This window comes from Manacus candei, unplaced genomic scaffold, assembly GCF_025592945.1.
Source record: "Manacus candei isolate 608988 ecotype Guabito, Panama unplaced genomic scaffold, ASM2559294v1 h1tg000023l, whole genome shotgun sequence".
Lineage (NCBI taxonomy): Eukaryota > Metazoa > Chordata > Aves > Passeriformes > Pipridae > Manacus > Manacus candei.
This window is the reverse complement of record NW_026138071.1, coordinates 17117282-17139560: the sequence shown is the minus strand read 5'-3', so window position 1 is coordinate 17139560 and position 22279 is coordinate 17117282. Positions and strand designations below refer to the sequence as shown.

The 22279-nt window shown below is 41.8% G+C and overlaps 1 protein-coding gene across 1 annotated transcript; it reads right to left on the bottom strand.

Annotated features, from left to right (window-relative positions):
* Positions 1–14201: 14201 nt before the first annotated feature.
* Positions 14202–18417, bottom strand: CTLA4 (cytotoxic T-lymphocyte associated protein 4). The gene is made up of 4 exons (XM_051786901.1): positions 18233–18417; positions 16709–17059; positions 16126–16235; positions 14202–15191 (listed from the first exon to the last, which is right to left on the bottom strand). Exons 1-4 carry the CDS (start codon positions 18288–18290, stop codon positions 15021–15023), a joined length of 690 nt encoding a protein of 229 aa, XP_051642861.1. The 5' UTR covers positions 18291–18417; the 3' UTR covers positions 14202–15020.
* Positions 18418–22279: the final 3862 nt, after the last annotated feature.

The following is a 22279-nucleotide window of genomic DNA, read 5'->3' as shown; positions in this document are numbered from 1 at the left end:
CTCAGTTCAGCAGCAGGGCACCTCCCCGCAGAGTAGATCTAATGAGATGGTTCCCTTTGGGGTTGCAGTGTGTGTGGCTTTGCTTCTTGGTACAAGCTCAGGTACCCTATGGATATTTTTTTTTTTTATGATGCTTGAGAATATTTCATTGTCATTGACTTCCCTAAAAGATGAAAAAAATGAAGTATGTTAAGGAGTTTAGCCCAGCTCTAAGGCTTGCAAGGGTATTGACCTATAAATTCAGTCAACAGGCGCTAAGTGGCAATTCAGCCAAGTCTAAACAAGTTGCCCAGAGAGGCAGTGGATGCCTCATCCCTGGGAACAACTGAAGAAGTTGAAGATGTCCCTGAGCATTGCAGGGGGGTTGGACTAGGTGGTGTTTAAGGGTCCCTTCCAACACAAACTGTTCTATGATTCAAAATGCCACTTCAGATCCTGGGACTAATGTCTTAGACTGGCTGACTCAAGGCAACTGAGAGCCACCTAGGAAAAACTGTCTCCACCCAATGTCAGGAGCTGCTACGCCTCTGTGTATCCAGCCCCTGTGCGTCCTTCAACACAGTTACCTAACAGAGGTACTGAACCACTTCTCCAGGAGTGTAGATAAAAAAGGGCCCAATGTGCAGGAGGCCCTGAGTGTGCAGGAGGTATTTAGGAGAATGCCAGGGTTGTAGGTGGCCAAAAGGGTGTGCTTTCTGAAGCCATTGCAGTTCCCTGTGGCCAACAGGCTGCAGTGTGGGACTTTGTTACGGGGCCGCTTATATCTAGGTTTGGAAGGGAGGTCTTCCAGAATGGATAGTGAATATGTAAAACCCAAATGAAGTGCAAACCTAGGGACCCATACAGGTATTGTCTGGCACATGGCAGCAGTGCATGTGAGATACATGCTGATGAGCTGGGTGACCATGGAAGTTATTTGGCTTCTGAATGTAAATTTAACCGTCTTTTAGGTGTGACAGTGATGAATTATACACATTTGTAAAATTTTCACACCCCAACTCTTTCAAAGCTTGTAGTAGGGTGGGGACTCCTGTTATGTGGTTATCTGGTCAGCTGCCTTGAAGGAGTTAGGATAGAAAGAGCCACATTCTGCGGTGCTACTTGGGGTTTGTGGTGTGATTTTTATCTCAGCATTGTTGTGATTACTTTTTAAAGGTAAACTCTTACTACCACTGTGTTGACAAAGAGGATCTTTCTCCAGCAGAAACAGTCCCCAAAGTTATGATGCATTCTTGTAGATAAATCAAAAGTTATGCTGAAAATTGCAAGGACAGGTGAAGCAGCACAACCCTGGTTTGGACTTCCAGAAACACTGAAGTGGCTGAGGACACACACATGCTACTGTCTGTTCCCAGGTGACTTAAAGCGCTTTTGAAACCTCTGTTTCTCAAGTGTTTTCAAGCCAGGCTTCACTGTTGTTGGTGGTTAACTGAAGCAATGCTTAGACAGCTGAGGCCTTGGTGGATTTGAAGGAGTGAAAACAATGAAATCACAGATATGTAGCTAAGTCTCCTCCGTTTTGTGTCTGTCATTCAGAATCTCACTGCCTTGGGAACAAAGGCAGCCCCGCGGCGGGAAACCCCTGCGGGGTCTCCCGTGACCGCACGGGGGCGCTGCCGGCACGGCTCCGGCACGGCCGGGCCTGCGGGGAGCGCTGAGGGCGGGGGGCGCGAGATCGGGTATAGCCAGCGCAGGGGAGCGCTGAGGGCGGGGGGCCGTGAGCTCGGGCACACCCAGCACGGGGAGCCCTGAGCACGGGCACACCCAGCGCAGGGGAGCGCTGAGGGCAGGGGGCCGTGAGCTCGGGCATACCCAGCGCAGGGAGCCCTGAGCACGGGCACACCCAGCGCAGGGGAGCGCTGAGGGCGGGGGGCCGTGAGCTCGGGCACACCCAGCACGGGGAGCCCTGAGCACGGGCATACCCAGCGCGGGGCAGCCCTGAGCGCAGGCCTGGGAGGCCGCGCCGCGGGGCTGCGTGAGCTTCAGGAGGTGTTTCTAATGCCACACTGGGGGCTGTCGCTCACCCTGACCCCGGCCCAGCGTAGTGCCCGGCTTGCGGTGCAGCCCTTCAGGTGACCCCGCACGGCCCGGCGCCTGCCCTCGCGAAGGTGTGGCTGCTCCCTGCGGTTTCCTGGAATCCCACACGAGTCTCTGCAGGTGCACGTGGCTTTATGTTTAAAAGGGTGGTTCTTTTTCATCAGAAAGAAACGTAGAGAGCAGAGCAATGTTGGTGTCTGCGATGCCTGTGCTTGGAGGGACAGAGCAGGTTTCTTAGGGCTCAGGGGGTTTTGAAAGACCGTAGCCAAGAGGGAGGTTTGGTCTTCTTTGTAGGTATTTAACACTGTTCATCTGTTCTTGGTAATTTGATGAGAAAGAACAAGCTGTATAAACAATCCTTCCAGCAGGCCAGGAAAGAGCAAGAGGTAATGGCATTTGAATAGAAGTCACATCTCTGTGTCACTGTTTCGTTCTGGCTGTAGCACCCCCTCCTCAGGAGAGCGGGTGAGGATTGCTGATTCCAGACAAAGCCTGGGTTAGCTTGTTAGTAAAATTGTGATTACACATATGCAGAGCAGAGAGGCTTCAGGTTGGAAGGTATCCCTTACTGTACAATCAGTAAAATTTTTTAGTTTAATTGCACTGGGTTGAAATAGGAGCAGTTCATAGATAAGGTTAAATATATGCTTATGATCAGCACAGCTTGTGTGGCCATACAGGGTCTGGAAACATCTATCATGCCAAACGTGTTAAAGAAAGTATGTGGCACTGGCCTGCGTGTGTTAAATTGGAAAAGAGGACAAATTTCTCACTTGAAGACACACATCTTCAAGAGAATAGGAGACTGGATCATGCTTACACCTTTTTCTGATGTTGATACCAAGTCCAGGATCCAAAAGAAATGGAGAACAAAATGAATTCTGTCACAGCAATGGCCCTGTAAGGGAGGGGTCTAGGCACACTTCTTGCAACCAGCTTGGACGCTGTCACCACATGAAAAAGAATTTGCAGTAATAATTAGAGTGACAATTAGCAAAAAATAGAAATCAGATATCTATATTCTAGAGAGCATGTGATTGAAATGACTACTCTAAATCATTACTTTAACCACATTGATCACATTACAGATCACTATAGGATATTCTGGTGAATTGGCCTTTGTCATGTAAAGACTCCAGATTTCCTCACTGAAGTTCCCAGCCTCCATCCATGCACCTTTGTGCTCCTGGGAAACACGGCACTCAGAGCAAAAAGAACGAGCTCTGCAGCTGCCCAGCTGCAGTCTCGATTAGCTGTCCTGTGTCTCTAGTGCACTCTCAGTACAGTTCAGGGGGAACGTATCCAAATCAGCTCTTACCTAGATCACAGTGTCAGCCTGAATGCAGGAAGTATCCAGTTACCTTCGGGCAAGCTCCACAGTAGCTCATAGACCCCTGTGTTCAGAATAAAACCTCAGTAAGCTCTGCTCAGTCTAAACTGTTCCCAACTACTATTAAGTTGGTCCAGGGAGATGTATATGCATTGTAAAGGAATCTGCAGTTCCCTGCTTGCCCATGACTGACTGAAAAAGAACATGCTTGGTCTCTTTGATCTCAGCTCTGTGGTTTCTGGTCATTAAAAGTGAATGTTGCTCAGGGGGCTTTTCTTGTCCTAGCCACACTGCTGCTTTGGTTTGGGTCTGTAGCCTCATGTGATCCTGACTGAACCACAGCAAAGCACACCCATACCCAGAGGAGAAGTCAAACAGCCTGCTGGAGCCTGCTGCAGCACAGTGAAGCTGGGGAAATAGAGGTGTCCATATTGTTTGTATTATATTTGTATTATAGATACTACAGAATCCTGAATTTTCTGTCTTGTCATCAGAGTCAGCTGAGTTACGAAGACAAGTCCTCAACCTGCAAATTTCCGTAGGTTATGAGAGTCTTTCAGGATAGCATCACCCTGTTTTTCCTCTTGTTGCATTCCTCACTAAGCACCCGCTGTTGGGTAGCTATCTGTGAGGCAAGATACTTGACCTATGATTATTTTTTTTGTTCTCATCTGGTACAGCTCTTACATTTACACTCTCATGAACTTAGATGACTGTCAGAAAAGGTGAAAGTTGCTGTTCCTCTGTTCTCCCTGTGTTGGTACTGCTGCTAAACATTAATGTTGCATTAGCATCTGGGGCTAATGATAGCACTGTTCCCGAGCCTAACTTCAGAATTGCTCAGGAATCCCCCTCTGGCTGGAAGCTGCCTTGGTTTGCTGCCAGGCCAGGAATGGAACTATGTCTCATCAGATAGCCCTGGAAAATATGGTGTGGTAAATCTCAGTTTTCTCTCAGTAGATCTGTTTACAGATCAACTGCTTATTCTGCTGTTTCAGGTGACCACTGAAAAATCACATGCATATGTCCTATCTCTTTTTAAATCTTCTTGTTGCTTGCCCTGTTGATTGCTTGAATTCTTTATCCTTTGTCTGCCTGCTGTACTCAGCAGAAGAGGCAAGGCATGGCCCTTGTGAAGCCATCAGCACTGAAGTTGTGCTCAGTACATACCATAGAGGTCAGCATCACAGCTGATGCTTGTTTTTGTTAGCTGAACTAACCTCCCTTAGACAAAAGTGGTGCTGCTATGTAACTCTTCAGAGGTGCTGCTGGATGTGATTATTGGTTATATATATATAACTATTGGTTATCCCAGATGTTTTTTAAGACTTAGCTCTGTGCCTGATGTTAGGGGGTGTGTCCTGTGACCCAGGCATTTGTCAGCACTGTTTGTTTAGTTGGTGTTCACAGTATTGTGGTGAGGGTACCTGTGCTCCTTACACTGGGTGTCTTGCTGCACATGCAGTCAACAATATAGGGTTCTGTAGTTAGATCACTGATTCATGTTATATAGATTTAAGCATGTACCTCTGCAGGCCATTGAGGTTTTTTCCTTCCGTGCTAGGTAAGAAAAAAGGTGTAAAAATAAAATAAAAAATAAAGTAAGCCAGTCATGCCAAGCTACTTCTCATTGGGTTGCTGTGGTTACACTGTGTTCTTAGTGACATCACTGAAAGCTCAGTAGTGTTTGCATGATGGACTGTTTTGGTGCTTCTTTTGCTTGAAGAAAAAAAATAGTTGAAGGGGGAAAAATTAATTTGGCCATTTGCATCTTTCCTTCTAGTTACATTTTTGTAACTAAGTCATTTACACTGGTGGTTTACAGAGGAGCAAGTGGTGACTTTATTATTAGCTTTATATCGTGCAGCTACATATTGTTCTAGTTGACATGGAAACATAACTAGTTTTCCGCTATGAAAAGAAACATTTAATTGTTTCCAAACTTTGAAAACTACCCCAGATATCCCCTTTGGTCTGTCTAGGTTTTCCCACTGTTTTCAAGGCTATTTGTGTTGTTTCGAGTTCTTCCATTTCTTCTGTAATACAGAACAGCTGATCATCCTTGTTTATCTGAAGTCCACAGGGTTTCAAAAAAGTGACAGGAAAAATCCATGGAAGAGAAATCTCTGAGGCTGTGAAATAGAAAGACACCACCCTCTGAAGCTCCTGAAGTTTCATAGCATACTTTCCTTGATTTTTATGCTCTTCCCTGACATCTGCTCTTGGTCATTCTTGGTAAGTGGACAGGTGCTGCTGTGTCTTTTAGCATCATTTCTACCTTTTTTTTTCTGCCTGGTCTTGAATGATGCCTGCAGACACTGTAAAGCAGGTACTATTTTATTAGTGCTCATTTCTGTTGTACTGTTTCTGATCACTGTGAATAATAATATTACCACGTCTAACATAAAGAGTTACTGCTGCTGTGTTGTTCTGCTGCAGAACCGGGTGTCTTTGGGTGTTCCCACAGCCAGCGAGGTGACAGTGAGTGCAGCAGGGCTCAGAGCCAAGGACTATGTAGTTTACCAGTTTCAAAAAGAAGAGCTATGATATCTGATGCTTAAATAGCTACGCACAGTACAAAAAAGAGGCATGACTGCAGCATGTGTGTGACTTGCAAAAAGGAAAAGAAAAATTAAACACAGTATTACCAGCACAATTCAAACTCCAGCTGGAGATGGATTCAAAAGGCTAATCCTTGGTAGGGGGCAGCACCTAAATTGTTGATAAGAGTCACAGATGAGTTTTTCATATTGGAGATCTTTCTTGCATATGAAAGAATGATGCTTATTGTTTTTGAACCTTATACAACCTGTTCCTTCTGTCATAAAAATCTACTGGGTAAAGGATGTTTAAGTATCTGAAAATTGTTGAAAGCAGTGATTCCTAGTTCTGTTGTGAGACATGGACTCATAGACTCATTACTGAATCTGCTGTTGATCCATGCTGTAGCAGGACAGTGTTGGTAATAGCATATCCTCTTCTGCAACCTCCAAGACCTTTAATGCAACAAACAAATAAATCAGTACAATGTTTGGTATTAGACTTGTAAGGTTTCAAGATAAGAATTTCTCAGTCTTTATCAGTGCAAAATTGCCATCTCTCACAGATTTTTGAGTAGGAATCAGGAAGGCCTGCCAGCCCTCAAAGTTTCCACTGAAAGTGCAGAAGGTTAGGATAGTCAGTGGTCTAGGCAAGCTCCTGCCTGGCGTGGGGTTGAGCAGCAGCCATCTGTTGTCTCTCTTCCCAGCTGAGTACCACAGCCTTCAGGCAAGTGGCTCTGCCAACGAATACAAAATGCTACTTTGACCCAAAGAATGTTTTGTCAAACGTGGTTTAATTGCTGCATTCATGCATGTGCACACATGTACAGAGGCTTTTTAAATAAATGAGTGTTCTCTGTAGGAAATTTCTGGACAATTCTGGTTAAGTGAAGGTGACTAATTGGATCAATTCACCCACCACTGGAAAGTGTGAGCCTTGTACTTGTACTTACCCAAGTGAACAAATTAGTCCAGGAACTAAATGAACTCTGCATACCTTGTAAAATCTCTTGATTTGAGATTTTGCTGGGGTATTCTTTTTAACCACTTTATTACAAAAGTGACGTGGTATCTCTGGTGATCACATATCATCAGTGCATCAGTTTCGTGCTGAAAGAACTGAAAACAGCACTTCAGCAAAAAATGGAAATATTTTCTAGCAACAAGACAGAAACTGGCAACACTTCAATTTTCTGATAATTTATAGGTTTTATCTCAGAACAAAGTCAAGACAACATATTACTAAGTGACAGGTTTTGTTAAGAGTTTTTTATTATAATAAAGAGTGGGTTTAGGTACCATGGAAAGCCTTCAGGCATGCTCAATATAGAACAATGCATATTTCATATGCATGTTTTTATATTACTGTATTTCCTTGTATATATTTAACAGATTTAAATCCCAAGTCTACTTTCCCACACTACCTGTTTCACATGCAACAAGCTGTTTCCAGCTTCTTCTCCTCCAGTTCTGTTGCTGGGACAGCTTTCTGCAACCCCTAAACATATCACTAAACTTTACACTATTGTTACCATTACCTGATGAGTACGTTTTTGTGACTTAAAATCATATGGCTTAAAGCCACATGAACAACCTCTTTGTGCAAGTCTGATTAGTTAGCTACGGGTGTCAGTGCTTTTGTTCCATATACTGGCCTCCATTACAGTTAAATTAATAAAGTAAGGAAGGGATTAAGTTAAAAGGAAGTTGGAAAGACCCAGATAGGTGCAACTGATGGTTCTGTTTGTCATAATAATTAACTTAACTTGAATCACGTAATGGGAACTACCTATAACATAACCAGAAAAACAAAAAGGCCGACTAGTTACTGAAAAATAATTGGATCTTCATTAGCCTCTGAAATGTCACAAATAACACAGAACACTTCTGGTTTTATTTTAAGGTGAGAAAGGAAGATCGAAAGAATAGTTTTCGCTACATTTGGCCTCATCTGGATTTTGTGATATTAAAGGTTCGTTATCTTTTTTTCTTTGCAGGTTTGACACTCACATCCATTACTTCTGTTCTTTTGCAAAGATTAGATTTATGAGAATAAATAGTTTTAAATTCACTCCTAAACTGAAAATTTGAAATTTTAACAAACTAGGAAGTTGAGACAAAAATAATTTTATGCTTGACAAAAAGGACGTTTTTGTTATAAATTGGATAAAGTTAAATTTTTAGGTTAAACACTGTTCCAAAGCAGTCCAAGTATTTAATTTAAAAATACCAACAGATTTCATTTTTTCAGAATCTTTCTATACACAACAATTTGCCAAAGTAGACATATTTACTGTGAGTGGAAGAGGATATTAAATTCAAGTACTTCATTTCTCTAGAGCAGACCTAGGCACTGAGTGTTTCATGTTCTGCATGTCGAAAAGTAAGCCAAAACCAGCCATGTTGCCACATCTAAACCGACTTTTTAGGGAAAACCATTTCCCAAGGTGCCTGAATTAGAGCTGACATTCACACTGTGTGCAGCCAGGCTGACTTCCTCTCACCTCCCCCAGACTCCTCCCTTTGCCACCTGACTTCATCCAGGCGCTGTGCAGGTTGTTACCCTCCCCTGCGTGTCATCCACCAACTGAACAAGACATAGCCCATACTGCCTTCAAACTATTTCCCATATTTGTTGGATGAGACACGAGCAATCAGGTCCTCAGGAGCACCCAGCACTGACAAACACGTGTGCACAGTCAGCATCGTGCCTGCCCTCCTTCCAGGAGCCGGAAAGCAAACGCAGAAGGTGCATTTCCAACCGAGGCATCTGAAACCTGAGAGTGAAGTGTCTTTGTCCACTCCCATGAAAGAACAACACCTTCCTTGTGATCAGTGATAGCAGAGCAATTGCTGTATTTAATGCAATATATGAAAGTCATAAAATAGGCAGTAAAAACATGAGAAACAATAATGGAAGTTAATCTGAAAATTACAGTGTAAATGATTACATTAATATGAGGAATTTTTACATCAGATGTGTGCCTGTGGCTTACGTATGGGAGGAGGAATAACACAAGTCTGGAATCTACTGGAGAAGATATTTTAATGATATTATATTATTGCAGAGAGATGACGAGAAAAAAGACCTTGAGATGTTTCATCTTAGTGAGAGAGTACTATAAAAAGAAGACTAGACCAATAGTCTAGTCATATAATAAAGTATGATATAATGAATTAGTTTGGCATTGTAAGAGAAAGGAAAATATTATTAATTTGTGAAGCAGACAGTCATCTTTGCTGCAGAATTAAAAGTGAGAAAGCTTTTATAAATGCTACCCACACGATATAACACCTCAACAAAGCTCAGCTATGAAACCAACTTATTCTGCTGATTATTGCTGTTCTAGCCATCTTTCCTGCATGTAAAACATTAAGTCAGCCAGTTATGAAGCTGTTGAATGTTTCCAGAGTGTCACTTACCAGAAGGATTTGATAACTTACAAAGAAATGAACTGTTTTGCTTTCTGGTCTAGATTAAGCACTGCTAAGGCACCACGCTTTGTGACAGTTTCAAATGTGCATTATTTTTGGTTCTTGTTTCCCCCTCCAAGTATTTTTACAATTTTCATCCAGTTCAGTTCATCTACATTTTTAATCTGCATGATGCAAATCAATTAGACTGTAATACTGCCTAACACCTTTTGTAGCACAGAAGGCCTGTTTTTAATCACTGATTTGTTGTATTTGTTTGGGTTCAAACAAAATAGAAAGATGACAGTTGCAAGAACTAGCAGCTCTGTCTAGCAGGTAAAAAGGCCAACTCTGAAAGCATAGAAGACGAAAAGAAGTCTTATCAGAGTTTCTACAGAACTTCAAACACCTCAGCTTTCCTCACATACCACCACATGGAGAGAGGTCTCTGGAGATCAGCTGAAGGCCAACAGGGTCCAACTTCAAAAAGAATTTTCACAGGGAGGAAGGAGGTTGAGATATTTCTTACAGTTGATGATGCTGCAAGTGCCCAGCACTAAGTGCTGTGGAAGGTAGGACATACCAATCCCTCACACCTGGTTTGCAGAGGGAAGACTTCCTAGTTTGCACAAAAGTAAGCAGTGCTTCTGCTGACCCCTTTCATCACTAGTTCAAGGAAGCTACAAATCCCCAAGGAGAAACTCTAAAAGGAGGACTAAGGTGTAGTAAATTAACAACAACACATTTAATGTAGAGCAAGATTCATTATTGCCTGTCTATACTGAACTCTAGGAGTCTTTGGGGTCTGGTTACTCAGTTTCTAGTTTGAAAGAAACACAGACTATTTGCTCAGTGTAGGTGTTTTTATTCTTATAAAACCAGTGATCCTACATTTTTCATGTCAATGGCAATCTTGGTCCGAACATTAACGTTCATTTCCTGTGGAAAACCCACATCCTGGGCACTGATCCTGTCTAGGAAGAACAGAGCACCCTGGTACTTGTTCCAGCTTTCAACACAAGTTACTGCATCACAGGGAAGAGCATGAACGTGGATAAATCTCACCCAGAACATGGCATAGTCCAGCCAAATGTTACCTAGTGTTTCATGTTTGCCAATTGTGTCACATTTCCCTTTACAGGAGGTGGTCATCTAAAAGTACTACCTAATGGAATCATATAATTGTGTGACATATTCCATTTGCCTTAAAAACAAGGTCTTGCATTTTGTTTAATGAAGCAGTTCAAACAGAAGTCAGAAAACAATGAAGAAGAAAAACCAGCAATGAAGAAACAGAGAACTTTTTGTTCAACTGTAACTTCATAACCACTAAAAAATGTTCATTAAAATATAGAAACATGATTGTGGTTAAGACAGCTCACTATGGAAATAGAAGAAAAGCTACATTTGAAAAATTGAAAAAGAAAAGAATAGTGAAATTTTGACTAGTTAATAATCTCTTACATCATGGAGGCATCTGCCATGTCACCTCAACTGCAATTACTAATGATTCCCAATGAAGTTTTGTCCCTTGAACTCTTCCTTACTCTGTCCCTCTAGTAAACAACAAAAACTTTTGAAATGGCTTCAGTGACAATTTTTACAGTGCTCCTCACCCCACCCCTGGTCTCTAAGATCTTTTATCAGTAACTGTTATTTGCTCAAACATACCACAGTTCCTCACCATTCCTTTTTTTCTACAGAATAGAAAAGTGCCCTCAAGTAAGACTGTTCTCTTATCAGTCACAAAAACATTCACAGAAAATGATAACAAAGTCATGTAAGTGCTGACTGTCTGTGTGTAGAAGTGCCCAGGTGATGCTCAGGAATCTGCAGGATCAACAGAGTGTGGTGCTGTGTATTTCTAATTATTTTCTCATTCCCTGCAGCTCAAAAATTTCCTGAATTTCACCTCTACCCCACACCTCCCTCCCTGCCATAAACCTGCATTCAAAATATACATTAACCTTCCTGGGAGTGCAGAGGCCTCACAGCCTAGCTGTGATAGAAGTTATCTCAAAGTATCTTTCACATGATCAAGCAAACATACAGTTTGCAAATGACAACAGTAGATTGGTTTTTGTAATGCATAAATCCATCTGCTATACACCGGCCTACTTTGGTTTGGATTTCGTGTTACAACCCTTGGATACGTCATCTGATCCCTGTTTGTGCCTCTCCTAGAGGCAAAGCTATTTAGTCATGGTCCAGACTCTTCCCACCCCAGGGAAACTTGGTGCGTTTTCTGGTTCATTTTTCAGAACTCACTCCCCATCACATTCCCAGCTTTTGTCTAGTGAAAGGAAGAAGCCTGCCATGTCTTACCTTCCAATGTACTTTGCCTCCAAATCTCCTCAACCCCTCACACACATTCCTTCACTTTAATGCAGACAAGTGCACCTGTGAATGCCCACTTGTGCAGCCAGAAACTCACCATCTCTGTTTCACAAACAGGCTGCCAGATCTCCTGACTGGGTGAAGAGAACATCAGAAGAGACTCTTCCTGAACCTCACCAAGCAGGGTGGCCTCATAATTTGGCTGTCCAGGTAACATACTCAGTTATGTTTTTAAACTCTCCATTCTAATGAGCAGAGTTCTGAAACCAAATCCTTTTGCCTTTGCTTTTTCCATCCTTCCCAGAAAGTGGCACAATTTCCTCTTTATTGCATTTTCTGGGTTGTACAGTGACTTAGAGTTTGCATCTTTCGTTTTGGTACTGCTGTGATCTGACAGAACACTATAGTTGACTTGTATGGGTAAAATTTTTTGGAGTGCTGATCATGTAAGGGCGCCCTCCCAGTATCAGGGAAAAGCACAGACCTCAGGGATCTGGAGGGCAGCACAGGACAATGGAAATTCCCTGAGGTCTGGGCTCTGCACTCATGAGAACTAGCTGCTATATGGACCATATGGAGATAGGTATAAATGCCATCTCTGCAGGCATTTAGTCTCCACTCCTCTCTGTAGTACCAGATATAAATTATGAGAATATCATTGTCAGTAAAATCTGAACTGAAATCTCACTTTGGTCTTCACTGTATCACTATATCTGCTGATTTGAGTGCACCTATTACCCTGCCAGAAAATTCAAAAGGGGAATCTGGCTTAGAACAAAAAATGAAAAAACATATTTACGTAACATTTAGCTCAGGAAAGGCTGCTACCTTGTTAAGGAAAGCCAGAGAAAATGAAGCACTGCACAAGTAAAAGAAGGTATGAAAAAGTAACTACTGAGAATTAAGAGAAGTTCATAACAGCCAGATAGTTTGGGCAAAATAATTTCTAATAGGATAATTAATAAACATCATACCAAGAATTACTTAAGTGTGGGAGCAAACACAAAATATTGCTATTTCCATACGTGAGATGATCGTTTCTGCTCTGGTCTCCCATAACCTTCACTACTCAGCTATTTTAGCAACTTGCTACTAATTTATGGCAGAATTCTGCTCTGGTCATTACAGGCTGAATGTCTCAAGGAAAGGCTCGTGTGCTAAGAGGAAATAGTCCAGGTAGATGCAGAAGGCCTAATTATGGTCAACCTAACTGCCAGAAATGGAGGTGAGTTGGAATGTCCACAGTGCAATGTTCTATGGCGACACAGATTCACAGCCAGCTGTGACCAGAGGTTGTGGATACAGGTCTAAAGCATCTCTTCACCCAGGAGGGATAAACTTGAGGAATAATTTACTTGAGCTGCTTTTAGATTGCTTAAGGAAAGTGAGTTCTTGGTCCCAGTATATAGGAATTGTCAAGGAAAGGAAAAAGAAGAAACGATTGATTCCTGATTAGGAATCAGACACATGATTCACAGGATATCTGAACTACTACTTACTGTGGTGGAAAAAATTGCCCTGTATGATTATTCATGCTTTGTACAGCTTGTACAAGTGGATGTGTGGGTCAAATCTATTTTTCATCATGGAATCATGGAACATATTTCTCTGATCAGGCTGCACTTGATGGGCAGAAATTGGATCATTTTGCAGTGACACCAGATGTGATCTTTGACCATTTTTATCCCCAAAATACCAAATAGTGAAAAATTAGGGGGAAAATCCCAGACAGATGTCCAAATACTAAAAACACCTTCAGAAAAAGGGTATGTCATCAGATGCTACTTTTACTTAATGCAGTACAATTGTATATCAACAAAGAGCAGTTAGAACCTGCAAACATTAGCAAACTGAGAATGGGAATATTTCTTTGCACCAGAAGAATGGGCAAGAGGGCAAAAGGTAACTAAAAGAGCTATGAGATTTGGTGTACTGGGAGCTGCTGCCACTGCAGGAACATGGATTAAAGGGCTGTGGGGTTTGACTTCACATCTGTGTAGCCCAGAAGATGGATTCACAGCTGTGAACCAGAGACACATGCTGCCAGGTGTTTGAGTTGCAAAGCGAAATTTTGATAGCAAAGAGTCAAAGTAGTAGGTAGTAGCTGAGAATGCTGAAATAGCTTTAATCTCCAGCAGCTTTGTGTGTTGACTAGCATTTAGTGAGTGAGAGTGTCGAAGTGGTGCAAAGAAAACAGGATTTGAAACTAGGACGAGTTTTTTGTTTAAACATGTACAGGAGATGCTGTCAAAGTCGTTACAGCTACCTTCTGCAAGTAAGTAACTTTGCTGGAAGTGAAAAAGTGATTGGCAGTGTCTCTGAGCGGCACCACAGCAGCTCTAACTAGAGAAACAGAAGAACTGTCAGACTGTAATGGTGGCCAGTGAGGAGCAGAGCTGCAAACGTAAGTGTTGGCGTGAGCACACAGGCTGTTTCTCAAGGGCAAAACACAGGGTCAGAGGGGAAGGGTTCATGTTGTCTTCACTGCTTTCTAACATGTAGCCACTTCCTGTTTCTTCTGAGAACAGTGAATAAGAAATGAATTTGGGCAAAGCTTCAAGGTTTTTATTGACTGGTACATAACTAATAAACAAGATTATACACTGTCAATATTTTCATGGAAAATAGAGTCAGTTAAACACAGCAACATACATCTGCCTTTTGGATAGATGCTAATTTAGCATTTGTAAAACACAAGGCCCCAGCAGAGCTGGAACATCCTCCCAGCACAGCGTAAGAGGGTTCCTGCTGGAGCCTCTTTTCCAACCAAACTGTCAGCACTGGCTTAGATATCATCAATGTCAGCTCCAGCACGGCACTGCTGGGACACAGTGCCAGTGAAGGGAGCTAAGATCAGGCTTTTAGAGCAGCAGTGTCATCAGTGCCAGCCTGTGGTGATGTCTCTGTGGAGTGCAGAGCACTAACGCCAGAAGTGGAACCAATAAATATCAATGCAGGGAAACAAGTCAACATTCCTTTGTACATTAGTGTGCTCTTCTGCCTCTGCCCCCCACACCTGTGGGATCAGCCTTGCAATGACACACAAGCCTCTGTCATAATAGTGTTTGGATTTCAGTTGATCAGTAGGCATGGTGAAATGTGACAGTAAGATGCTCAACTGGAACAGCAATAGCTCTTAATGCTATATATATATATATATATGTATATATATATATATGTATATATACTACATATTGGTACAATACATCTCAAAGATTCAATGGCCTAATGTAGCCATTTTTATGTGACAGGGTTAATCTTCTAATACTAGTGCATACAATAATTATTCTCCTCCAAACCATTGATGTTACAGGGAATATTCTCTCTCCTTCCCATACACCTTTGTAATAAGACAATTAATTTTATTTCTTTAACTTAAGTGAATTAGCAGACTCTCCATCCCAGCTAGGAAATGGTTTCTCTCCTTCCTTGTTACAGTTACCAGTGATGTGGAATGGAATCACTTTTTTCTCTAGCTTTTCAGAAGGCATTTTCACATAGACTCCAGTAGTAAGACATCGTCTTCTCTTTATCTGTCAAATATGGGAAGACAATAAAATAAACAAATGATAACGGCACAATCATTGACCAGCACATTTTAGAGAAAACTGATGGATGTTCTGCCTTTACTGAGTAGAAGGTGTTCGAGACCCCTTTCCCTGACATACCTCTTTATAGGAGATCTGTTGAGACCATTTGAGGGAGGATCAGGAGGTACAGAGGCTATTTAGATATACATATATATATATATATATTAAAGAGTTCTGCCCTTCATTTAGCCCTCTGAAGGTACTCCTGCTTCAGAGTTCAGTGTTGCTGCAAAACTAGGAGTGTTCACACCAAACAGCTTAATTTAGTCTCTAGGGACAAGGGCTAATTGAAAAATATGGGGCAGAGGTACTGTTTGGTTTTAAGCTTTGCCATCAGGTTCATTTCTGTGAGTACTACAGACTCCCATGGAAAGAGGCAACACAGGCTTACATTTTGCATGCCTTTGTGCAGAGATTTCTAGTTGTGAAGTTAAAAATTCTTTCAGTTACGATTCCCCACTATCCAAGGAGAAGCCTCTTTAAATTTGCTTTGCATGGAGGTGAATGGTGAGAAAAGGAAAAAACCAAATCCTGTGATTTTGTGTGAATCAGTTAAGAAATCAACAGATCTCCTGTTGCCTTTGATCCCCGAAGTGTCCAGGACTCTGACCCATTTCAAGCATCCAAGTCTAAGCCAGGCTCAGTCCAGCTGCTGAAAGCTGACTGCTTCCTAGTACTCTGGCAACACAAATGAGCTATAAACAAATATAAGTGGCAGCTCCAGGAAGTTCTCTTATCTTACAGTACTGTAATAGCATTGCACTAGTAAAATGGAACATCCCAGTGCGTTTGTTCCTGGTGTTCTCCTTTCTTTCTCCTTGTCCTCATCACACAAAGGGCATTATTAGCAGAATGAGGCTGAATTGATGGCACTTACCACTTTGGCCACAAGAACAGCTGAGATGATGATACTGTAAAGAAAAAATCCTGAGGCAGTAGCTCCTAATACCCAGAGATATATGGCAGTGTCTGGACAAGGTTCTGGATCTAAAACATAGGATATCACACAAGTCATGTCACACATGAGCCTCCTAAGGATGGCCCTATAGTCAGTAAATCAGCCTCCACTCTGTTTTTCTCTAGCATGTGCTATTCCAGGATACTACCAGGACTGACCTCTGAGTCCCTGCCCACTCAACCTCCAGTGAAAATAGGCTTTGTCTGTAGAAGAACATACATCTTACTCTGCTATTTACTTCTGTATCTAACTGTCCAGATATACATGGTGTTGCTTATGCTATCAAACATCCCTAAGTTGCTAACTAGATTGCATGACTCTGACTATGCTTGCTTTAGGTGTGTGGAGGGAGGCATGAAAGGAATAAGAGCTAATCATGATTTTCAGAGCTCAAACCAGTGTTCACCCTCACTTCTTACAAACAGAACTCTAAAGACCTTTGAGACATAATAGCAACTCCCTTAGCTTGGAAATATCACGGTGCTGTAAAGCTGTGGCTTACCAATGACATAGAGATGTGTCCCCTTTCCCATGTTCGTGAAGTAGGGAGGGGGGTACATCCGCTCCATCTTGCAGACGTACAGGCCGGTGTCGTTGGCCTGCAGGCCAGCGAGGGTGAGGGTCACGTTGTTTCGGCCGGGGCTGACGCGGCACTGAATGACCGCTTGCACACGGAACGTTCGGAACTCCGAGGTGTAGGTTGAGGCACAGATTTCAGTGAACCCGTCCCCCGTCTGTTTGAGCAGCGTCACTCGAATTTCCTGTGCGTTCCCGATGTGCTTGTATTTACACACCAAGCTGGCAACTCCTTGCCTGTTGGCCAACACCATTGCTGGCTGAGTCACTTCCATTACTGTAAGGAAGTAAAGAGCATGATGGTAAGTGAACTGTCAAGAAATGATCTGCAGTCATTTACTTGAAACCTGCACTGTAGGAAGGGAGTCCTACCACCTCCTGTTATCCATGGGTACTTCCTAGAAATGCTGCTTTCAAAAAAAGGACTCCAAGGCCACAATTCCCATTAGCATTGCACTTAATATTCTATCTTCTTTAAAAAGCTCAAGAAATACTTTGATTACTAAAAATTATATTATGAATCTCAGCAATTACTTGCTACTTAAATAATAGGTTGTTTGGCCCACTTACTGGAGCAATGAATGACCTGCATGCTTTGGTTTCCCTCAACAGAAATTTTTTAATATATATAAGAAAACGGAAAAAAATAGACTTCAGATGGTAAGACTGAAAATTGAATTTTAAAATTGGGCGTGTAAACCACAATTTCTGCATAGTAGAAGTAAGCATGTTCACATTTAGAAACAACCTGTATGGAACATGGAACAGAACCATTAGGGTTACAGTAAAACAGAATGGAAAACCCATTTGCAAATTTTTGTTTCTGAACTTTTTTCTCCTTATTTTTAACCAGCTATTCCCAAGCCACAATATAGCAGCACACAGCAAAGCCTGATAAACATACTGTAAAAAAGACATTATAAATCTTAAGGGGAAATTAGTGTATCATGTACATCCCCACTGACAGTTTTCTACAACTTGTATGCTCTATCCTGCTACACAATGAGAAGGCTCTGACTTTTGCTCTAATAAGCTGTGAAGACTCAGTGTTATTTGTTCAATCTCATTTTGTATCAGTCCATAATGGGGCAGGGCTTATCTTCTTCAATTCTGCAGTGCAAGAATTTGAGATGAAGAGTAGAATTTTTCCATCCATTCAAACCTCTATACCCATGTTATCAGCTGCCATAACTTCACTTGCAGGGCCTGGTTTGTCAAAATCTGTCTTCCTTCTTGAGGTGCTCTGAATCCTGCCCAGCGTCCCCGCAGATGGTACTGCTCTAAAGTCTCTGTGTGGTTTTCCAGATACCTTGCAGTGCCCCAAGACCTTGCTCCCATCCGGTCCTGTGTCACCTCCCTCTCCCTGTTGTACCAAATCCATCACCTGCAAAGATGTGAAACTGAAAAGAGGCAGACTCCCCCAGATACCTTGCCTCCTTCATCTACCCACCTTCAGCACTGGCGGTGGCTGTGCAGAGAAAGCCCATGGTGACCAATATTGAGAGCATTCCTGTGCTGGGACAGATGCTGGAGGGGCTGAAGGTATCTGATGCCTTGAGACGTTAAGACAGACTGGAACTCTCAGGACTGGAAAAGAGATGACACCTTTCAGGATACTGAATCTTCGAAATGTTTGAACCCACACAGAGCCAGTGTGTATATATAGCTTTGATCCAAGATGCTGTACCTGAAAGTAATATGAAGCTTTGTTTTGGTTTTACGAGAAAGGAAGTAGTGGGTTTGATTAGTACGTGCACAGTTAACCTCAAACAGCACGAACAAAAACAACTATTCAGCAGATGGAAAATATATATTCAATCTGAAACTGCCGTCCATTCTGCTTGAAGAATTGTGGGAGGAAAGGTAATCATCCATTAGAGCAATTCAGCCCTTTGGTGCTGCCAGCTTGCAGAATCATAGCACTTAATATTTTAGAAATAATCAGGTATTTCCTTCTAGGACAACACAGAGAGAACTATACTTCTGCCTAATGTGGCACAGTGAATCACTGCAAGCTGGTTTTTTTGTGAAGGACTTTCCTCCACCCCCAATATCTTTGCTTGCTTTAATGTTAGTGCTTTTGATGTTAAAAAATTGCTGCCCCCTCCAAAATACTGACTACACTTGCAATTACTTAATTTTTTCATATCAGCAATGTGACTTGAATCATAAGGGTTAAACCTCTTTAAGCTTTCCTGTTCCCAAGAAAAAATTATCTAGGTTTATAGCTAATGACTTCCACATCTGTACAGAATTTTCCCTACCGACGGACTTTACTGTCTAACTACCTTGACATCAACAGATGAAAAACGCTGCAGGAGCTTTGATTATTGCAATCTCTGCTTAGAGCACCTGTGTCATTTCAAATCTCAGTGAAACACTTTTCACCCATGGGCCTTTTGGAAGTCATGTAAGGTCTGAAAATCATTTTGCTTTTTTTGTATGTTAGGCTGTCATATCCATGAATCATTGCCTAAAGAATTCCATAAAAATGGTTCACTTCAGTTATACTGAAGGTCAGCACTCTTTTTTTTTACACAGACTTTGAGAAGTTCTTTTAGAAGGTGCTTCATCACTTATATATGTAGATATAGTAAATTGCAAAGACCTGCTTTTGGACTGTGACCTAGAAAAACTAACAGCATTAGCTCTTGAACAGTAGCCTGCCCAATCCGAAGATCCAGGATAAGAATCTGATCTTGAAATCACATAAATACCTAATGATATAAATAAGTTTACTGCTTCCATACTTAAGCGATGCAACAATTGTTTGTAATTACAGATTCACATTCAGTTTAATCTCAACTAGCATTCAAAACAGAACTGATAAATAAAAATACAGCTATGGGAAAATGAAATGCACCCTAATAATGAGTCAGGCACATATTGTATTACTGGTTAGACAAGCTTAAATCAATTTTAATATTAAATATAATCTTAAATAAATGCTATTGCAACATCACATACCAGAATATCTGTGAGATTTATGACATGAAATTACCAGGTTATGACTGGCATTTTCATATCCAGAGTAGTAACTAAATTATCTGTCCTTTGTATCTTTTGGGCTTGGGTTTGGTATGCAGTTAAACAAATGATGCATTTGACCCTCGTCAACTATAATATCACCTGATAATTGATTGAGACCCCAAATTGATGGTTCAATTAGCCATGAAACACTGGCAAAGGATTACCAGGCAAAACTCCATGCTCGTGCCCCACATATTCACAGCATCTTATACACCAAGAGTGAGAGTGCTCTGGCACTCCTCTCTCTGGTGTTTGAGACTGCTTTGGCAAGCATTGTTTCCAGTGGCACTCATTTAGTTTCCTGGATATTTTTTCTCAGTGTGCCTTTTCAGCTCCACAAGTTTTTAATTCTTTCCTTTGTTCCTCCTTAAAAGTCCCATGTTATGATAATTGCTCTTTTAGGTAAAGCACAGTGTGTTTTCCTCTGGAGTCTGGAAGTCATGTCTGTCTTCACAGCCAGGGCAGCCTGAGGTGAGCCCAGGCTGCCCTGGGTTATCCCTTCTAATTATTAGAGATCACCTTGCTATGGTGCCCTCTATCCTTGCTAATCAGGCTTTGGATCTTGAGTTAATGTATGCAGATAGCAGATGGATGATGCAGTAAAAGAGATCTTGTTCCAAATAAGATCTCACCTTCGGTGTTCCCATCCTTCCTAGCTGTTGTAGCATGGAACAAGGTATTGGTAACTGAACGAGTTTTCCCCTAAAATAAAATCCATAAGAGTTTCTGGGGACACCTTTTCTCTCTGCTGTGCCCCTTTTCTAACTAGTCTTCAGCTGATCAAGAATCTCTGGACTTCTGCTTGATCCACCTGTGTATCACAGCCATGCTGTGTGGGCTACAGCCATAGGATCTATCTTACCTACTTACTGCACCTTCTTGTCTGTATAGTCTGGTATCTTCCTGCCCTGACTATCTTATCTTGAGAACTCTTTTACCTTTTTCCATAAATGGAACTTTACACATGACCTAGGGCCAGAGCAAGGTAATGGGTGAAAGAAGAGCCCTACTTTTGAGATTCAGGTTGTTCCTCAGGCTGTTTGAAACACCCTGTGCTTTGTGCTTGCTGTGTCCAAAAGCTCGGTGCACATACTTACACTATAGTACTCTTTGTCCTAAGGGGTGATATTAATTCCCAGATCACAGGAAACCTTTATCCTCTACATATGCTACCATAGCAAAGGGTCAGAGCACGGGAGAGGACTGAGGGCCTCGCAGAGCTAAACTGCAGAGCCTTGAAGAGAGGGATCAGCTTAGGAGTGGTTTGGGTCTCACGGCCTCCTTGAACTTAGCTGAGGGAGGGACATGTGATTTACCCTGAACGCTGGACGGCACTCCAGTGATTAGTCACATTGTTAGGAAGTTAAATAACCAGGTTTCTCATGTAAGTTTCTTGCTCAGTTGGGGTTAGTCTCTTGCATTCTAGTGATTTGCTTTTCTTCATTGAATGCTTGTTAGGGCAAAACTTCCTCCTGACACCCTGTCAGAATTCCCATTGTAAAATGTTATTATTCACAAAATTATTTTCAGACTTTAAAGCCTGTCTCATGCTGCCCGTGTTTTTTTCTTCTGTGACAGGAACTTACTTGGTGAATTACTTGAGATGTAATGGAGAGAAGAGATTCTTATAATTTGCATAAGTATCTAGTTTCAGGATATTTTGTTAAACTCAAAATGTGAGATCATGTCTTATGTTAAACAGTTCACGTTTTTACCATGTTAGTTTGCCACAAACCTATTGGGGTTTTGAAATGCATTGTCATTTGAAAAAAATCCAGACCTCTAAGTGGCATGGCTGAAAAAATCTTTTCTACAAAACAATAGGTAAAGAGAAAAGGAAATAACACAGTGACTGGAAAAATATTGTTTCATTACCATGAAAGGACTAAAACCTGATTAGTGTAAGTAAAGGCCTAGATATGACCAAGTTTGGTGGATCAGTCTTAGTCTCTAAAGGGACCTCAATTCATATCACAAAAACACTGATTTTTAAGTCTCTCAGAAATGTTGCCTTTTTGTCAGCTTCTAACCTGGTTTTGTAGATGCTGCTCTCCAGTCCTAAGGCTGTGCCCTCAGTTCAGCCTCAGCAGAAGTGAGGACAGCAGTAGCTGAGGAGTTCTCCTTTCACTGCTTCTCAGAGCACATTTCTTGTGCAGTTTTGCTGACCAGCAGATTGTCCAGAAGGATTTGAGGTGTGGGTGGATGTGTGAGCTTTTCTTTGTGCTACAATTATTGGCATTTCTTTTTAGAATGTAGGCTTTGTTTGCCCTACTGTAAAGCTAATTATATCTAACAAACTTTCCTGATATTCAGGGCATCTATAGTTATCCACTACAGAGGGCAAATTGCCTCTCAACTTTTCATGCTACCAGTTCTAAATTAGCCTGGTAGGTCTGCATTGTAGCCCTTACCCAGCTGGGTTTGCTATATGTTCTTTGTCACAGTCTATTTGTGCCCCAGCAGCAAC